General features: G+C 35.8%; 3 protein-coding genes across 4 annotated transcripts; 1 reads left to right on the top strand and 2 right to left on the bottom strand.

Annotated features, from left to right (window-relative positions):
- Nucleotides 1-327: 327 nt before the first annotated feature.
- On the top strand, nt 328-1,519 carry LOC113334160. 2 transcript variants are annotated; one of them, XM_026580504.1, is made up of 3 exons: nt 328-759; nt 850-1,155; nt 1,241-1,519. In XM_026580504.1, the coding sequence occupies exons 1-3, from the start codon at nt 652-654 to the stop codon at nt 1,283-1,285; spliced, it is 459 nt and encodes a 152-aa protein (XP_026436289.1). In that variant the 5' UTR covers nt 328-651; the 3' UTR covers nt 1,286-1,519. The 2 variants fall into 2 exon arrangements, with proteins under 2 accessions (XP_026436289.1, XP_026436288.1); XM_026580503.1 differs by having other exon boundaries at nt 850-1,519.
- LOC113334158 lies at nt 1,324-3,424 on the bottom strand. The gene is made up of 5 exons (XM_026580501.1): nt 3,070-3,424; nt 2,647-2,796; nt 2,287-2,545; nt 1,845-2,206; nt 1,324-1,736 (listed from the first exon to the last, which is right to left on the bottom strand). The coding sequence occupies exons 1-5, from the start codon at nt 3,337-3,339 to the stop codon at nt 1,437-1,439; spliced, it is 1,341 nt and encodes a 446-aa protein (XP_026436286.1). The 5' UTR covers nt 3,340-3,424; the 3' UTR covers nt 1,324-1,436.
- A 265-nt stretch (nt 3,425-3,689) lies between these two features.
- On the bottom strand, nt 3,690-6,399 carry LOC113334159. Its single transcript, XM_026580502.1, has 2 exons — nt 6,228-6,399; nt 3,690-5,128 (listed from the first exon to the last, which is right to left on the bottom strand). Exon 2 carries the CDS (start codon nt 5,040-5,042, stop codon nt 4,242-4,244), a length of 801 nt encoding a protein of 266 aa, XP_026436287.1. The 5' UTR covers nt 5,043-5,128; nt 6,228-6,399; the 3' UTR covers nt 3,690-4,241.
- Nucleotides 6,400-14,469: the final 8,070 nt, after the last annotated feature.

The following is a 14,469-nucleotide window of genomic DNA, read 5'->3' as shown; positions in this document are numbered from 1 at the left end:
AATGTTGGAATTCCATAAGTTCCAGGTGAAAGCTACAACGTTGGAGTTTTACAAGTCACAGATGAAAGCTACAATGTTGGATTTCTGTAAGTCGCAGATGAAAGCTACAATGTTGGAATATGTACAGTCTCTTGTCGATCTTGATCTTCCAGAGGAATGTAAAAGCTGGCTGGTTGAAAGTGATCATGACATCACGGATGCATGTGATGACGCTAACAAGTCCTTGAAGAAAAAGAAAAAGTTGAAAAAAACCGTCAAGAAAAAGAAAAAGTTGAAAAACATTTACATGAAATTACAAGAGGAGGTAGTCGGAGTACTGACAGATGACATAGAGTCCGAAGACGAAGAGTTGCAGTCCGAAGAGCCCGAAGACGAAGAATTGCAGTCCGAAGACGAAGAATTCCAGTTCGAAGAGCCCGAAGACGAAGAATTGCAGTGCGAAGAAGAAGAATTCCGGTCTGAAGAGCCCGAAGACGAAGAATTGCAGTCTGAAGACGAAGAATCGACAGATGACGACGAGTATCCGTATACCGATATGGATTCAATCACATCAATGATAAAACGCTTAGAGGTATGCATGCAGCAGCTACATGCACATGCTTGTAGTAATCCGTTGATTGTTTCTTATTTTTGTTTCCGGTATAAATACCAATGCAGGTTATGGAGGATGAAATTGAGAAGAAGTTGGACAATCTAAGGAAGGTGAATGCAAGCCAAAACCTTGCTTGGACGAGATATGGACGCAAAGTATTATTCAAGGTCACGTGTTTCTTTACCTGTCTGTCAATAATCTTCGATGTTTTACTCTTTAGCTTCACCGAAAGCCGTTTTGCTTGAATATATTTGCAGATGAAAGCTACAGTGTTGGAATTTTCAAAGGCACAGATGAAACCTGCTAAGGTGTTGGATTTCGTAACGTCTGTTGTCGCTCTTGATCTTCCAGAGGTATGTAAAAGCTGGTTGCTTCAAAAAGCAGCTGAAAGGGACATGGCCAGAGCATATCATGATGCTAAAAAGTCTTTAAAGAAAAACGAAGAGTGTGAAAAGTTTCACATCATGAGATTACAAGAGCTACTAGGAGTTGAGTACCAAGAAGATGGCGAGTATGCATATACTGATATGAATTCATTCGCGTCCATAATGAAACGCTTAGAGGTATGCGCTCAATACACATGCATTGTTTCTTATTCTTGTTTTCTGTACGATACTAATGCATGTTTACTTACTGTATTCTGTATAGGTTATGGAGGATGAAATTGAGAAGATGTTGGGAAAACGTAAATGAAAGTCGAAACCCTGCTTGTAAGAGATACGGACGCAAAGTAAAAGAGTAAGAACGCATTCATGTATAACATTGATAAGTTTTCTATATGTGTGTGCTACATTCACTTACATAATAGGGCCAGTATAAAGGAGTGATATACATGGCTCTTGTATTACTGTTTTCTGCCAGATACCGTCTTTTTTACGGCTCCAACTGAGACTAAAAACTGATCAAGTGAAGACAGTGTTTTCATATCGTCTGGCGGAAAATAACTTCCTGCTTTTCCCATAATGGATGTGAATAGAAGAGAAATCGATGGACGCCTAACGTAACTTGTACCCAGAAGTTCATCAAGAAATCCAAAGGCAGCCAAGAAGTCTGACCTACTTGCATTTACTGGAGCAGCAAAATGTGCAGGGATTATTCTCTTGAATGCCCAGTCTCTTGTAATCCTGTCAATCCAATCCCTTACCTGCAAATTTCGATACCCAGATACAAACCAAATGTGTGCACGAATAAGTGAGAAAAATGCACAGCGAAGAAACCGTATACACATTTATATATAATTTTTTTGTGTTACCTTCTCAGGAACTTTGCTGAAAACCAATGTCTTAACGATAGGTGAAACAATCAATTTCTGTGACATCTGACCAAAGCTAGCTTTAGGTTCCAAGAGATTTGAGGGACCAAGAAACAGGATTTGGAGAACCATTCTCTCCCATCCTTTTTGACGGTTCATTTTGTTGTCAATAACTGGTCCATCAGGGACATCCCTTCCTTTGCTAAGTATCTTTACGGCTAAACCGTTCTGTGCAGCTGCTAACAATGAAGCGTTGCTGATACATTCTGGTGGTTGGGCAGGGACATATATTACCGCATCTGTTACTAATAATGTTCTTGTTTTCTTGTGGTAAAATGCTACCTCCACATATGGTCCAATTCCTGAAACAACGCAGCATCATGATCCTAAACCTACTTTTTACTGAAACAAATAAAGAGCAATCAAGAGTAGTTTCATGTACCAACTTCCGGTGAACTAAGAACTTTCTGTTCAATCTCATTTCCCCAAGGCGTTGACAAATCTTCATCTATTAAGGTTTTAGAGCGAAAGATCCCAAAGAACTCAAGTGGAAAATTTAAAGGCCAACTCCATTGCCTTGGTGCTACCCACGTTTGAGCTCGAGGGAACTTTCTGGAAAATGGTCCAACAAAAATCTTGTGCTCGTACGCAAACGTAGGCAGGACAATGTATTCCACAGGGGCTCCTAGTTCCTTGACAAGCTGGTAATAGGCAAAAATAGACGATTTGTAATAACAAAACTGAAATGCACTATGCACAGAGTAAGAAAGAAACCATCTGACAGAATTTAAGACAGGTCTACCTTTATGCACTCCTTGGTTGGAGCAATAGGTGCATGGATCCACAACCCTCCAGACTTGAGTTTGATAACAGTCATTCGTGTGTTTGTAGAGACACTACTGAATCCTAGCGCTTGCTCTTGTTCAAATAGCCACATACAATCCTTAACAACCTATAGATGGCAAAGACAAAGTAAGAGATACCACTAGCTAAAGATAATCTAATGGGTATATGCAGTTCAGTGCTCTGCAGTGCCTTCAATAGTCAAAATTTCTAAGACAACAAAATTGATTCAACAAGCAAAAAGAAAAATGAACGGAACGGAACGAAGCATACAAACAATTTGAGTACTGCAATTTTAGTGCAAGCAAAAAATTTAAGAGATATCAATGGAACCCAAAATTGAGAGAAAACAATTGCAAGGGAACCTGAAAAACCTGCTTACCTCAGTTCTTGTAGTCCTCCTATTAAAGAAAGGGCCTAAAGGAAATGGAAAACCAGTGAAATTCAAGTAAAATCTGCCACCACTACTGCTATTGTTTGAAGCAACTACCAAATTTATATGATATCTCTTCCTGTTTTGGATGTTTAATTGTAAAGGAAACCCCTGAAAACTAGCTCTACCAAGAAAACAAGAGTGTGGGTTTCTAGTGGTTTGATGAGAATTCTGCAGAAAACTTGATTTTGGTAGTGAAACATCAATGGCTGCCACCATTTCTTAGAGCTGCTTTTCCTATGTGACTCAATTTCCAGAGAACAAAGTAAAGGGGTGAAAAGAAAACTCAGCCTTTTGTTATCTGAAATCCAAACATTTTATTTATTTTATAAAATTCAAGGTTAGATTCCTGCCACGTAATCTGATGTTGACTGGACTTGTGGAACTTTTCTGAATTTCTACATCCACATATAATAGGCCTTTCACTCTGCAACTGATTCTGGTGGTTCAGGCAACAATCTAACCTGTGATGTTCATGTTACTCCATGCTCCTAGGTTCCAGGCCCCGCGCTGTAGAACATAATCGCGGTGCCAGTGTCGGACCAAGAGAGTAGGAAAATGCAGAGTAGTTGTTCTGATAATACAAACTGAACCTGAATTTTAATAGAAGCTTCAAATGTTGAATAAAAAGTGGAAAAACCATATACAGATTTAATGAGAACCACTCTACTAAACATCTTCAGAGGAATAAAATTGCAGAAACTGATCTTCAGATGCAATAAATACAAATGTAAGCTCTTTCATTGTTTTGCTCGTCTTGTTCAACCTGCACTAGAATAGAATGCTCGATTTGCACTGGAATCTAACCAGGTCCTCATAGCTACAGAGAAAAAGTTGGTTGCGTTATTCTTCTATGCAATCTTCAGGAATACTCAGAAGTACAATGTTGAATCAGGAACAAAGCTTCAGAATTTCTCCATAGCTTCTCTACCATAACATCACCCATATTCAAGCATTACCTGACAAGCTGTCAAACGAAAGGATGCGGAGGGCATCTATGGTAAGAAAAAGATATAAAACTTTCAAGATGGAAAAGGGAAGTCGTCGAATTTACGCCACTGATGAGTTCAAATGGCGATGTTGAGATGTTTTCTACATTCACCCAAGAAACTGCGAGCACTTCAACTGGTAATTTCTCTCACCAACCAATCCAAACAAGGGTATGCAAAGTACAGTATGAGAAATGATGGCACCGCAAACACAAGAGTGATGAGTATGTACAAAACTAAGATGGCAGCACAAGCAGGTATAGCATACACCACGATCAGAAGGAATATGACTACTAATGGGAATTTGGCTGTCAAGTGAAGAAAGAAAGCAAGCGACTTACAGAAGGAAGCATGAATACTTTCAATGTTAAGGAAGTTCACTCTAAAGCTTGAATGCTCAGGGTTACGGCCTAATTGCTCTTGGTTATGAATGCACGGGTTTCTCCTGAAATTACTATGGTTCATTTGGGTTCTGTTTAATGATGGCCAAGCTGATTGGTGATCCCCAGATAAGGTTGAACGAGAATTGACCCTATCACCATTCATGCTCTCAACCATCCAAAGAAGGAAGAAGTTCTTGCGAGGGAACGTAAGATTTCCCTTGTAAATCCAACGAAAAGATAGCATATGACACCACGGACAGGATACAAAGAGCGGCAGTTGAAGAGGTAGCGCCGGAAATTTCACCACCGCCCATTGAAGACCCAAGACACAGTTCTTGCAAAGTGTATGACCACACCATAAAACATAAGGCACATTCTCAACTATATTAAACGATTCCCAACATATTGGGCACTCCAATCCTTCCTCCTTGCTGTTTTTAGAAGAACCTTCATCGTCATCTGAGCTTTCAGAACCAGCTTGACATACTTTTGGAGCATCATTCTTCAACCCAATAGTTCCAGCTATAGCATTCGAAGCAAAACTCCACATTGCGACACCAGAGAGTACTGGTTCATGAAACAAGAACTAGAACACAGCCAAGCATGCTGGCTATAAAACTGAACTTCAACAGCATCCTGGTTACAAAAAATCCACTATAAATATTCATTCACTGGATTCAGAAACTGAAATAAAATATACACAGCAACTACATGGTAACTCTCTGTTCACTTTAAGGATTACAACTCTGAAAATTTCATTTCAATATCACTTGAGATTCTAAACAAGGAGTAACGCAGTGACGGACCTACATGGAGGCAAGTTGGGTCAGTTGACCCCACTAACCTCTTGCACTTGTTTAGCTAATGAATCAAGCCGATCTCAGTGACCAGATTCACTTGTGGCTGATAAATCAATTGTAAGAAAATAAATGTGCCGGTGTGTTAATGTGAAAGGTGACTGATGTGAAAAGGGTATGAGGAAAAAATCAACTTGGCATATCACCTATGTTCCTAAGTTGCGGCCAAGTTGGGGTTTGCACAGACAAACAACTCATACCCTTTTCACATCAGTCACCTTTCATATCAATACACCTTCACACTATATGGAAATTCTCCTTTCACTTATTTAGCTAATGAATCAAGCTGACTCCAGTGACCAGATTCACTTGTAGCTAATAAATCAAGTTCCTGCTTACCTGTTCTTAAGAAGGTCTAATAGGTTTGCAATTATCCGAATTTGCTTAATTTCACCATTCTTGTTAGTCCTAACAATTGTTAGTGTATGAATCTGAGAAGCTCATTGAATTTTTGAACACTTGAACATGCAAAACCTAATCTCCAATTTCTATCTTTTAAGAAACTGAAAGCAGACGAATTAAAGTCTTAGTGGAAAGTTCAGACCAAATACAAAGACGTTACTGTATCTATCCCAAACCAAAAAGCTCAACCTAAATTCAAACCAAAATGCCTTTACTTGAAGTTATTCTCAATCAAATTGATCATGTCCGATAGAAACCTAAATTCAAAACCTAAAAACTCCATCAAATCAGAATGAAAATCCACAAATCGCAAGTAAAAAAATTCCTCTATCAAATTACCAAAGATGATCGACTAAGATCCAACAAAATTTAACAAATAAAAATATATGAAATTGATCTGTGATGAGAGAAATAATCATGACGATAATTAGAGAGAGATCGGCAAAATTAAAACAGAATAAGAAATCGGTGCTTACCGGACAGAATAACAAGGTTGTGGATTCAGAGATCTGGGAAGAAGAAGAAGAAGAAGAAAATGCAATCGGCAAGAATGTGATGACGAGAGGCGGGGAGGACCAAATCTCTCTCTCTCTCTCTGTCTTTCAGTAAAACTTGCACTCGTAATATGACGAGAGCTGAATTAGAAACAGAATAATCCAGAAAGAAAAATACAAGTCCCTTTTTGGGGCTTGGTTGGCCCGTATCAGAAACATCACGTGGGGCCATATATCTGATACTAATAATTTAATTTAAAGACCATTCTAGACGGGCTTCAATAACCATCACCCAAAGGTATGTTTTGGTAGTGAATTGATGGTTTACAGGATGAATTAGAGATGGGCTTGAATAATATGCTCTAAAGAAGAAGATTATTAAGTCAATTTGGAGTTTCTGTTTCAAAGAAGTTCTCAATTTGAGAAGTCAATGAACTTAGGGTTTCGGGTAAGTTCAGATGAACCTAATCAGGGTTTCTGCAATTGGTTTTGGTATTCCGTTGAATTGATGAGTAATTGAGTTGTTAAGAGATGAAGAATGAATGGGTTATGTTTAATTGACATTGGGGAGATGTTTTGGTAGTGAATTGATGAAGTAAGGGTTGATTCTGGTTTGATTGTGCTTGTACGGAAGTGATGAGATTGTCATGGGTGCTGATTCGATCTTCATGGCTGACTCAGATGAAAGGGTAAGTTGAATTTAAGATTGCAGAGTTGGTTTATTATTAAGTTGTATGTATTTGAGTTTGAGTTTGGAATTCTTTGGTTGGGTATGCTGTATATGATTGTAGTGATAACTATGCATGGTTTAGGTGGTCTCTTAAATGAAATTGTTGAGATGAGTTTAGTTGTGGTGGTGTTGTATAATTTCAGGGTAAGTTCATTCATTTGAACTCAGTTGAATGAAGTGATACTGCAGGTGGTGATGAAAATGATTGTAATTGGTGGTGTTGTGGACTGAAGATATTATTATGAAAGGGTTAATGGTTGTTGTGTATGTTGGTGGGTTAAATGAGCTGAGATGATATTGAGTCCTGAGATACTACGTCAGGTAACTGTAATTTAGAGTGTTGGTGGTTGTCTAGTGAATTATAGCTGGTCTGCTCAGACTTGCAGGGGAATTAGATGAATGGATTTGGAATTGGCGAATGTTGAGTGGATATGACAGCCATGAAGTAAAATGTGTAAGGAGAGTCGAATGTGAATTTAATGGTGTTGAGAATGGAACTGCAGGGAAGAAGAAATGAAGTTGAATGGACTGATTGTCGCAGATGTAGATGATTATACTGAGTTATAAGTTGTTGTGGTTATGTTAAAGTTACAGTGGATATCGGTGGCTGGTGGAGGTTTAGAAACTATAGGTGGTGGTGGTGTTTGTGTGTTTGAGAGTTTGCAAGCAGGGAAGGTGTAACAAAGATGGTAGTTAATGGATTATAGTTAGTGATTGCTGTGAAAAGTTTAAAGCTGCAATTGCAGGTATTATAGTTTATAATTGTAATTGAAATTTGAAGTTGAATGATTTTATTGATGTATTATTAGTTTGAAGTTGAACTTGAGTTAGAACTGTAGAGTTAAGAGTTTTGGTGTTACATCATGATGGTGCATTAGAGTTCTTTGGCCTGAGCAATGGCTCTGGCCTGTACAAAGGCTTTAGCCTTGAGCCTGGTTGTTTAGTTGATGTCTGACTGATTTACCCTAGCTGACTCAGTTAATATGACTGAGTTGAGTCGTCTTGACCCATCTGAATCAGTCTAGTTGACTGAGTTGAACCAGTTGACCGATTTGATTACCCTGGACTTGACCTTGACTGGATGTAGACCGTTAGTTGACCTTGGTGGACTTGGGCTTAGGGTAGTTTTCTTAATTAGCTGTTTTGGACCTCTTGTGGTCCGAATTAGATCTAAGGTTCTTCTACAAAGTTGTAGATATTCATAAGACTTAGCTAATAGACTATAGAACCAACCTAATTGAATTAGTAAACCTTAGTTATGCTAAAGATAGAGAATGAAAAGGTGTAAAGTCATAAATGGGCCTAGAACCATTAGATAGAATTATATGATTCATGTGTGAGCCATGATGGCTAGATTCTTAGATTTCTTGTGTGATTAACAATTAGTCTATATTAACAACGATCGATTCAAAGGATGAACCAGTGGATCGTGGATCTCGAGGTAGGCGTGACTTGTCATCAAAAGAGGTGGGAATACTTTAACTCTTTTGTGATTATTGTTGTTTTCTTTTACCAAAGTTTAAGTTTAACAAATTCATGCATTATCTGATTGTGTATTCCATGCATTGTTTAACTTTGATTTACGAAAGTTCTGTTATTTCTTTTAATCTTTCCATTGCTTGGAAAGGAATTGTAATGCTTTGTTTGTCTTTATGAATTGTTTGGGAAATGAGAATTTCCATCTATGATATATAGGATACTGCTCCTTCATTTATATCTATATGAATTCGAGCTTTTATGCAATCACTAGGTGCGGGACAAGTCACCATATAGCTATCTAGGTGCGGGACGAGTCACCATTATTATATATTGTTTGGAAGGAGTTAGTTCAATATACATGATTGTTTACCTATGGGAAATTGATTGCGCTTTAACGTTTAGGGAAAACATGAATTTTTTTCAAATCATTTTCAATAATTACTTGAAAGTTAAATGTTATTCATACAGAGCACCCCTTTTAGGGATGATGTGCTCACCCATTCCCACTTTCAGTTTCAGAGACAGATCAGAGTTGCGCAGCGAATGCTTAAGGGGTTGAGTTCGCTAGTTGATTAACTTCGATTATGTTTATTATGTTGTACATTTTATTTGTAAACCAGATGAATGTTGTTATGTATCATTTGAGAGGAGTTCTTGTATTTATATTTCTGAGCGGGGCTAGTTTTGTGTTAAGTTTTGTTGCAGATTTCTTAATTGAATGTTTAAATAAATGATTTAGATTCTTAGTGCCTCTTTATTTAGTTAATCTCTTGGATTAGTCAGTTGCTAGCTTAGGGGGCGCTACAGAGTCTATGGGAAAAGAGTTGAGCAATTGAAATCCAATTGAACATTATCCATATTGCCAGCAATAAAGATTTTATTACTGGCTATTAAATCGAAATCATATAGATTAAACTTTCAAAAAATAACTCTTAAATACTCACTATATTTTCCAAACGCTTTAAGTCTCCATCTACTACAAGCTAGCGAGAAACTAAAAACTAGGAATATAAATACTAGTAGGGCATTTATGAGAAAAAAAAACCTCTCTATGCATTTCTTACAATTTTGAGAGATTTTGTGCGAGTTCATAATTTTTCTAGGACTTTGTAGGTGTTTTCTAGAAGTCTCGATAACTTATAAAAAAAATAAAATAGGGATGAATATATGTTTTCTCCATCAAGAAAAAATGTACATCCAAAGGAAATACTCCATAAGAACCACTTACATATACCAAAATAGAAAAATAGTCGCACAACTAATAATAATTTAGATACAAGATGGCTGAAGAAAGGTGTTGACTGAAGAACTGTATGACTACACAAGATGCTAATAATAATTCAGGCAGTTTGCTTTTTTTATAGGTTGGGTATTATTATTCAGAAAGGTATTGGGGCGCAACTTGTTGCTCGCCTCCCAACCCCTTTATCTAATCCTGTGTATACTATCGTTGTTGCTTAATAAAATCCCTTGTGCCAATCTTTTTACAAAATAATTAAATAAAAAAATAATTAATGTCAAAGTATAATTTTTTACTTCCATAATAAAAATTATGTCAACAAAAATATCAAAAGGAGTGGAACATGAATATGGAGATTGTATCTCTAAGTAATACAGGGCTTGGAAATTAAACCCTATAGTTTTTTATTTTATTTGCATTAATTTAATTCTAGCTATTTGGTTATTGTTTTTTATATTTATCCTTAGAAGAAAAAAAATACTCTCAAAATATCACCAATCTATCAGAGATTTTAATCAATCTTTAAGGTGCATCTTAACATAAAAGTCTCTGAAATTTCTTCAAAGTTTTAAGAAAAAGGTAGAAATATATACACTGCCCGAGATCGTGAAGGGTGCTTGGTAATATTCTATTACTTGAAAGATAGTCGATACTAGAGCCGTTAAAATGGTAGCTACTAAAGCCTAAACTGCGCGTCTTTCCTTCCCCGAAAGTGTAGCATGATGAGCCCAAGTTAAGGCAGCTCCACAAGAAAGATTGAAAAAATCATCAAATCCTTAAATTTTTAGTATTATTTTATTTACATAAAAAAGTGTACCTTTTATTGAAAGGATTTACTTTTTTTTTTGTACAACATATACTTATATAAGTATATAAGTATTGATAAAGTTAATAGATAACTGCTCAAATTTCTAACCTTGAGTGATATAAAATTTAGATATTAGGGGGTGCATTGACTGGATTCATCATTTTGGTAGGAGTGGTGTGAGAGTTGTTCGGTAGTAGGGTTTTAGTCCCAATGTCACTACCAAAACCCTACGCTATCTTGATATATGAAAACTTAGCTGCAAAGTCTGGATATCTTCATTTGGGATATCCTGCTGGAGCGGTTTCATCGAGTCCGAGAAACCTGAATATGAATGTCGCTATTGATTACGCTTGTAATTTGAGTGAGATTATCATCGCGCAAAAGCAAATATGGTTTGATATTCCCTTGTTCCCTGTATTGGTTATGTTCTTTATTTCTCGTCTAATAGAACAAATCGAGCTATGTTTGATCTCCCAGAGGCGAGAGGCGACTTAGTTGCAGGTTATAATGTCGAATATGCGAGGGAAGCGATCCTTAGTATTTTACTGTTGGTGGGTCCTCGTGGAAGAGTTGCTTTACTGTGTACTATTCCTGGGAATGCTAGACCTTATTAGTATGTTCAAACTCTTGGTTTTGCTAACTTAGTTAGTGATCTTGGATCGGCTGGTAAAAAGTAAAATGGAAGGGGGTAGGCATATAGTTTAAGTCTCTACGAGTCTTGGTTCAGTTGGTTTCTCAATCTCACTTGGTCATTCAGCTGGTGTTACTGGGATTTTAAATGAAGGAATATTCAAAAAATATATAGATCTCAGAAACAAGACTTCCTATATATATCCACTTCTCTTTCAGAAGTATATTTATGCACTTGCTCATGATTATGTTTTAAATGGATCAATTCTTTATGAATCCGTGGAAAAAATAGGTTATAATAAAAAAATCCAGTTCACTTCTTGTGGCACGTTTAATTACTCAAATATATCAACATAAACATTTTAATTTGGTGATTTTGACAAATATTGCTAAACAAAAAAAAAATTGTTGCGCACAACCCCAATGTTCATTATAAATGATATCCAAGGGTATTTAAGTCATAACAGATGAACTATCTTTCCTTTGCACCTTTTGCGATCCATCGAAAAAGAAGATTATGGAATAAAGTTCAGGAACGTGAGTCCTTGAACTACCACTTCAAAGCAGTGAGTGTAGTATCCCAAGTATACATCATCGTAGTTCCTAAACGAAACTTTGCTAGTACTCAAGAAAACATGGTCCAATGAAATATGATACGCAACACAGTGCTTTCGTGCCTTTTGTCTAAAAAAAGATCCTTTGATATCGAGGTCTACATACACAATAAAGTGAGCGCTTCATTTCCCTCTTTGACACCTGGGTCTTTTGTTTCTAAAAAATAGTTCTCTTGAAGGGCATTTCAAACCTCGCGACCGGACTCAAAAACAAAAATCTAAGGTAGAGCATTTATGGATCAATCATATATTTCCGTGACACATCTCTTCAGACCATCCTTTACTAGCTACCTAAATGGATTTTATAAAGATCTGCTTAGCATGTGTAGGGCGCTACTTAGAATAGAGATAGTAAGACTAGGAGAATGTTTTACAGCACTGCGATGAGCCCAACTTTTAAAGAATTTCAGAAAATCTTTATCTAATAACATAGATTCTCATAGATTTTATAAAATTTCCAATCAACCAACAAGAGATTTGAAAAATCTTTAGAATTCTCTGTAGTTCCAAGTTCATAAATCCATTGTTAATATTTGTACAATAAACTAATATAACAACTAAATTAGAACAGATTAAGTATATTTTTTTTAACTCCCGTGTCACAAGAAAACAACATAACATGGGTTTAATAAATAAATCCTTTTGTAGATTTCTAAAAAGTTTAATGAATTTTCAAAGTATTGTGTAATTGGTTGTCTACTTTTAAAATCTCTTTCAAAGTTTATGTTACTGATTATATGTAGATTTTAAAAAAGACTTTTAAAGTTTGTGTTATTCGTTGTGAACTTTAGAATTTAAAGACTTTCCGTACTCGCCTATTTTCAAGACATTGAGTGACTTTTATATATATGTTTTCCTTGACGAGAGTCTTGCAAAATATATAAGATTTCGGAAGACTTCTAAAATAAAAATATTTTTATTCTCTTTGATTTTATTCATAAATGTACACTCTATAAAACCATATCATAGATGCATATATATTACACGATATGATTAAACATTTTTTTTTATTTTGGTTATTGTCTACAAATGTGCAAATAATTTATTTTTATCATTACTATTTATTTCATTTTATCAAAAAAAAATATGAATATATAATCACTAAATAAATGTAATTTATATTTATTATGATCTTGTATATTTATTTCAATATAGAGATTTAGAGTTATAAAAACAAAATACTTTATACTTTTGAAGGTTAACACTACAAAATACTTAATCAATACGATACAAATTTTTATATAAAATTATAAATCTTAGAAAATGAAAATTACGTGACAGGTATGGGGTAGTGACCTTGAATCTCATTCCCCGTAGAAGTAATCTCGGGTATTAACCATACACGAACCTATCTTCGATTGTGGGGGCAAAAACCTATCCCACGGTGATGGCCATCCCTACGGTGGATCCATTAAAACAATAAACCCCTATTTTTGAGTATATGACCAGTTGATCATGAATCGTTATGGGGAATTACATGTCACTTTTATTAAGGGTTTGAAAACTTCATCCCAGCCTATTAATTAGCATCACGGTTCCTACGGTTTTACCCCCTCCTACCCATGATAAAAAATACACCATTTCGTACCGTTCACAATTAAACCTAACAATGACGGCATAAAAAAAAAAGAGACTCACGTTTACATGACAAAGCTTTTTGAGAAAGCTGAGTGATATGAAGGTAATTAACATATTTTCTAGATTTTTTAGAACTTCATCATTTTGATCTCATTTGTTAGGTTAGGGTTTGTGTTATTTGGTTCACGTTATACGCTTTTACCATATTTCGATGGTTGCACATCTGAGTTGATTGTGTATATACTTCCGAAGGTTGCTAGGGTTAGATCCAATACGAGACATTAATAACATTGAATTATGTGCAGTAGGAATTATATCCGAGTTGATTGTAAATATATTTAATCATGTTTCCTGTTGTCCGGTTTCAGCTTTGCATCGCTCTATAATTTTTTAGTATATAACTACGCCTTTTCGATGGAGCAGAGATGGTTGAATGCATGAAGAAAGTTGCAAAGCTTGATCTTGAACTTACCATGGAGGATAGATACCTCCCTTCAGTAGATTATATAAATGTTATTTGTGCTCGTAGAGCCTCTTGGAGAATCATGTCTTCAATTGAACAGAAGGAGATGAGTCGAAATGTAATGAAAAAAATGTAAATCTCATTAAAGGTTATATCCAAAAGGTATAAGAAGAGATCTCCAAGATCTGCAGTGATATCTTGAGTATTATTTATGAACACTTGATCCCTTCCTCAAAAACTGGAGAATCCACTGTTTTTTACTACTAGATGTGAGTAATTCATGAACCCCTTCATTAGGGTTTGTTACCCGGTGTGCATATTATCTCATATAATGTCAGATAGATGTGGTAGAAATTTACTGTCTTTCAGACGCATCATAAAATTTGAAGACCCATTTGAAAAGAGAATAACCATGGTCATCTAAAGATAAGGAGATATGGCAATAGTCCGACCCTACTGCCACAAAATGTGTTAAGATAGTTTTAGGAAATTCAATATTTTATTCTAGATTATAAATTTCTTTATCTAATTGTTTCTGGATGTTATTAATCCATGGCCAGTGATTGTTTCAATACTAATCCTGTGTATTTAGTTTTTTTGGCTAAAGAATCTTCTACTCAATTTTTTAATCGATTAACAGATTCGCAAAACATCTTAAGATTGTTATACGAGGTTTTTGTAA

The sequence above is a fragment of the Papaver somniferum genome, unplaced genomic scaffold (genome assembly GCF_003573695.1).
Source record: "Papaver somniferum cultivar HN1 unplaced genomic scaffold, ASM357369v1 unplaced-scaffold_135, whole genome shotgun sequence".
Classification (NCBI taxonomy): Eukaryota; Viridiplantae; Streptophyta; class Magnoliopsida; order Ranunculales; family Papaveraceae; genus Papaver; species Papaver somniferum.
Note: the sequence above shows the minus strand (reverse complement) of the source record. Positions and strands in the feature narration are given on the sequence as shown.

Bases quoted from the DNA above. Each gene is read 5' to 3' on its own strand.
- LOC113334158 (XM_026580501.1), bottom strand. From the start codon at position 3,339: ATGGTGGCAGCCATTGATGTTTCACTACCAAAATCAAGTTTTCTGCAG. The intron at 2,207-2,286 runs GTACATGAAACT...GCGTTGTTTCAG, and splicing joins TCTTAGTTCACCGGAAGTTG to GAATTGGACCATATGTGGAG. The intron at 1,737-1,844 runs GTAACACAAAAA...CGAAATTTGCAG, and splicing joins TCAGCAAAGTTCCTGAGAAG to GTAAGGGATTGGATTGACAG.
- LOC113334159 (XM_026580502.1), bottom strand. From the start codon at position 5,042: ATGTGGAGTTTTGCTTCGAATGCTATAGCTGGAACTATTGGGTTGAAG.
- LOC113334160 (XM_026580503.1), top strand. From the start codon at position 652: ATGCAGGTTATGGAGGATGAAATTGAGAAGAAGTTGGACAATCTAAGG. The intron at 760-849 runs GTCACGTGTTTC...ATATATTTGCAG, and splicing joins GACGCAAAGTATTATTCAAG to ATGAAAGCTACAGTGTTGGA.